The sequence below is a fragment of the Sinocyclocheilus anshuiensis genome, unplaced genomic scaffold (assembly GCF_001515605.1).
Source record: "Sinocyclocheilus anshuiensis isolate Anshui unplaced genomic scaffold, SAMN03320099.WGS_v1.1 scaffold229, whole genome shotgun sequence".
Taxonomy (NCBI): domain Eukaryota; kingdom Metazoa; phylum Chordata; class Actinopteri; order Cypriniformes; family Cyprinidae; genus Sinocyclocheilus; species Sinocyclocheilus anshuiensis.
Genome location: NW_015537957.1, coordinates 1,535,243 through 1,539,564, shown reverse-complemented (window position 1 = coordinate 1,539,564; position 4,322 = coordinate 1,535,243). Strand labels below are relative to the sequence as shown.

The 4,322-nt window shown below is 36.9% G+C and overlaps 1 protein-coding gene across 1 annotated transcript in view; it reads right to left on the bottom strand.

Annotated features, from left to right (window-relative positions):
• LOC107665905 (brain protein I3-like) overlaps positions 1-4,105 on the bottom strand; it is a 7,606-nt gene extending 3,501 nt beyond the window's left edge. The window contains exons 1-2 of the mRNA XM_016456972.1: positions 3,627-4,105; positions 1,717-1,822 (exon numbers count right to left, since the gene is read on the bottom strand). Coding sequence (XP_016312458.1) covers positions 1,717-1,822; positions 3,627-3,762 — 242 coding nt within the window. The 5' untranslated portion in view covers positions 3,763-4,105. The remainder of the gene's footprint in view (positions 1-1,716; positions 1,823-3,626) is intronic.
• Positions 4,106-4,322: the final 217 nt, after the last annotated feature.

The window sequence follows — 4,322 nt, the reverse complement described above, 5'->3', positions numbered from 1 at the left end:
ACTTTGCGTTGAAGAAAAGTAGATTTTTGTTTGTATATGCTGTCAATTATAGTTCTTAGAAAGAAAATCGTTATCGACAGATCACACTGACGAAAAATCGGAAATCGGAATCGGCCAAGAAAATTGCAATCGGTGCATCTTTTTGTTTCCCCCTGGTATGAGTTATTAAGCAGCATATGACTGATTCTGAACTTTCTTAGCTCCAGAAGAGCATCACTGTGTATGTACTCTTTACAAATGTTTAACAAATACGATAGGAAATCCGTCCCACATACTGTATGGGATGTTTTGTCCTAAAATGTGTTTGACACCCCTGATGTAAGAGATTCCTCTCAGGTTGTTAAACCACATCAGCACGTTGAAACCATAAGAGCTAAAAAATATGCCTAAATCAACTCTCATCAAGTTATTTTCACTCTCTGCTGTAACCATTTCTCTTCCAAATAAATCTGAAAACAGCATCAGCCTGAGCTTCTGCTTTCTAGTCATTATCAAGTCAACAGTGGCCTCTTAAAGGGATAGTTCACCCAAAACTGAAAATACTGTCATCAAACCCACTTTTGATTTCTCTTCAAAACACAAATGAAGATATTTTAGAGAATACGGTCTCAATTTTCGTTCATCCATTGAAAAGTCCACACAACCAAAACGTTCAAAACTCAAAAAGTTCATAAAGACATCATGCAAGTAAATCCAATGGTTTCATCAGTCATGCTTGCTCAAACCTCATTGGTTCTGGTGGTCGAGCGCTTTACCATATTTGATGTGCTCCACGTATGTGCGCTGATCAATGTTTATCTGTGAATAAAAGCCTAAATGAAATACAAAGTGATCATGTCTCTCCGTTAAACAGCTTGATTCATATAGATTACTTATATGATGTCTTTATTAACTTTTGGAAATGTGAAATTTTAGCGGGACAGAAATATCCTGACTTGTGTTTCAAAGATGAAAAAGTCATACAGGTTTGGAAGGTGAACTATCCCTAAACTACCATAATGTTAAAACATGGGTTATGATATAAGTATCTTCAATCGTCAGATGCCTGTTATAGTACATTAATATGAGATTTAAAAAAAAAAATCTATATCTTTAGCTAAAAAGTCAGAAGGGAACAACAATCACAGTGTTTGTTTTGTGGTCACGCTCACTAAACTGGACTGATCTGGTGCATGTACCAAAGTTCAGCGTGTCATGAGTGACTCTCTGAATCACATGAGCAAACAGGAAATGGTTCTGGATTAAAACAGCAATGTAAAGCCACAATTCTGAGGTTAAAACACATGCTCTTACTGTATGGTTTTAATATAAAGCATGAACACCATGAAAAATCACATTAACAATTCGGGGTTTTTTTGCGTGGGGGGAGGGTTGGGCATCTAGACATCACATGACATAAGTTGCATGAGTTTTATGCAGTCACAGGGGAACAGGATGACAACAGGACGGATACAGAAACCACTGAGTTCAGTAAAACAACATCTGGTTTATTTCTGTTCTTTGGGTCTGCCTCATAGATTAACATTGTAAAGTTCAACTGCTAAATACTAATAGCTCTACTATAGGTCGTCTTTACTGACAAGATGCGCATTAAATATCGCATGCGATTAATCGTGCAGCCCTACTCTACTAACTTACTGACTGCTGCCGCAATGTTTAGATGGTGTTTTCTGTCTCTATGAATTCTTACAGACGGTGGGGTGACTTGTGCCTCACCTGCAGGCCGGACATCCCCCCACCACCACCACAGAGGGCTGGACGAGGGTGTAGGTGCTGGTGTAGGCTGGCTGGGCGGCTACGGCGACAGGTGCTGCTGGGAAACCTGCGGGACAGAGTTCACATCCATTTAACACTCCACATTTCCCACTTTATCAGCTCAGATGCTGCGACGCGCTGGGATGAGCAGAAGTGATGTTTTATGAGCTATTAAGAGCTGATTTTACAGGATACCGCCCCTTTAATTGTGTTGAATGTTTACTTGTAGTGTATTTCAAATCTTAAGTGTATTTTTTTTTTTTTTTTTTACTGTACTTATATAAATAGAAGTCCACTTAAGTGTACTTAAAGAGAGACACTTTAATGAATGTTTATTAACACACTTGAGTATACTTTTAAAAGGTGCACTTTGTAATTATGTCAAATAAATTTTTACTTTAGAGTACATTTTATATCATCGTGTTTTAATAATCTTTAGTCATGCTTTACAGAAGTACACTTATTTTGATGTGTTGACTAACATACTAAAGCACATCTAAAGTATTTGATTATCCCTTTAACTGTTGTTAATATAACATTAAGTTAATTTCAGCTTATTGCATTTAGTATACATTTAAACTATAATACATTTTCTTTCAATTAATTGTAAATAACATGCAATTAAGTGTCCGTAATAAGTACTCTTTTTAAAAGTATTTTAAAGTGTACTACTTTTTCACAAGGGCATAAAACCAATGAGACTGTCAGTGATTAGTTAATAACTAACTGAGCCAACCAAACTGTGTACAGTACGTGACTGCTTTCAGTGCATTTACGGTCTATGGTCTATTATAATAACTACATATAAAATCTGGCGCCAGCTTTGGTACTTATGGTACTAAATGATTATCTTACTCATATACCACGATGCTACATATATCAAAACATTCCATTCTTGCATAAGACCTGTTGCATAAGCTGCTTAGACTAGTTTTACAAGTTAGTCATCTGATTGGTTTTTTTTTTAGGACTGGTCATAACTAAATCAGTTGTATAAACTGTAGATTGCAGTCATTTGAGAATGAAAAGGCAGATTTTCATGAATTACCTGGTCAGACTAGCCAGTGCAGTCCACTTACCGAACCAGCTCTTTTTAGTGAATCACGAACCAGACTGATTCATGAATCATGATTTATGAATCAGCTAGACTGAATTAATCTGATTTACGCACTGTGATTTATTAATCTATTCATTTATTAACTGCGAGTTATTAAACTCACCACGTCTGATAATTATTGTATTATTATTATTACTATTATTGTTGTTAGTGGTGGTGGTTTTATATTTATTTTATTATTTTATAGTTATTTATTTATGAGGGGTGATGATACTCAAATCAGTGCAGTATTTTATAAAAACTCGGTAAATGTGTTACCATATTTTAGTTTTATTTTATAGTATTTTTTTATTAAATGTACAGTTACAGTTAGTAGTTGATGGAGTTATTTTTTTTATAATATATAGTTATCAAATATTGGATTGCTAGTCTGTGTACAAACTGTTATTAAGTCTGTGTAAACAACTATTGAAAGAATTGTAATATATTTAATGGTGATTGTAACATCCCGAAATTAGTCAAATAAGTAAATATCAGATCATTTTTCCTTTTTATGAAATGGCAAGGCTAGCTCAGGTTTTAAAATGTCAACTTTATAAACCGCTTTACCCAAATGTTTCTTCCTCAAACGTTCAATAAGAGAAATTAAAGGAAGCAGAATCTGACCCAGTATCGTTATATTAAATAACATATACTTCTTACTAATAATAAGAAGAACATCACACATACGTTATGAAACCCTGCAGTACGTGAGTTATTATTGCTGGTCAATAGTGATTGTGAAGAGGTTAAATACAGTTTGTGGTTCTCTTGCCTTGGTATGGCGGCGGAGCTGGAGGCTGGAAGCCGGCGGCGGGTGCAGCGGCCGCGGGGATCGAGCCGTAGTCGTACGCGGCCGGGACTGTGTTGTACGCTGGAGGTCTGTCCTGGAGAAGAGGTTTAGTATCCATATTCGTTCTGAGGCGTCCTGTCCACTTCACCAAACTACCATGAAATCTTCTCGAGCTGCTTTAACGTGGATGATCACTGGACTAACACAAGCAAAAACCAAAACAAAGATGAGATGAAAGTTCCTCCGCTCTCCCCATGCGACTTCAACCCGCTCTTACAGCGTCTGTGTGAGGGACAGGAATGTTATTAAGACGGTCAAATGTCCTAAAGATGCGCCATAGCGAACTTTTCTTGATTTCTCTCGTTTATGACAGTAACCTGGATTAGGTAACGACGGAAAGTCCTTATCAAACTCAAACGACGTTTTTTTTCCTGCTTGCTGCACTGTCACAAGACTCAAATCACGTGATCAAGTGGGACGCGGCGGGGTGGGGGACGTCTTAAAGCTACACACACTCACTTTTTCTTCAAGCGTCTCAAATAAAGAAGGGTATTACTTGTATTTTTGTTTACAATCCTGTATGCAAGAGATCACGACTCGAGCCCCAGTGAAACACTGCTGTGCCCCAATAAAATATTACGGATAAATAACTGTCTCACAATGGAGATCTTTCCTTGG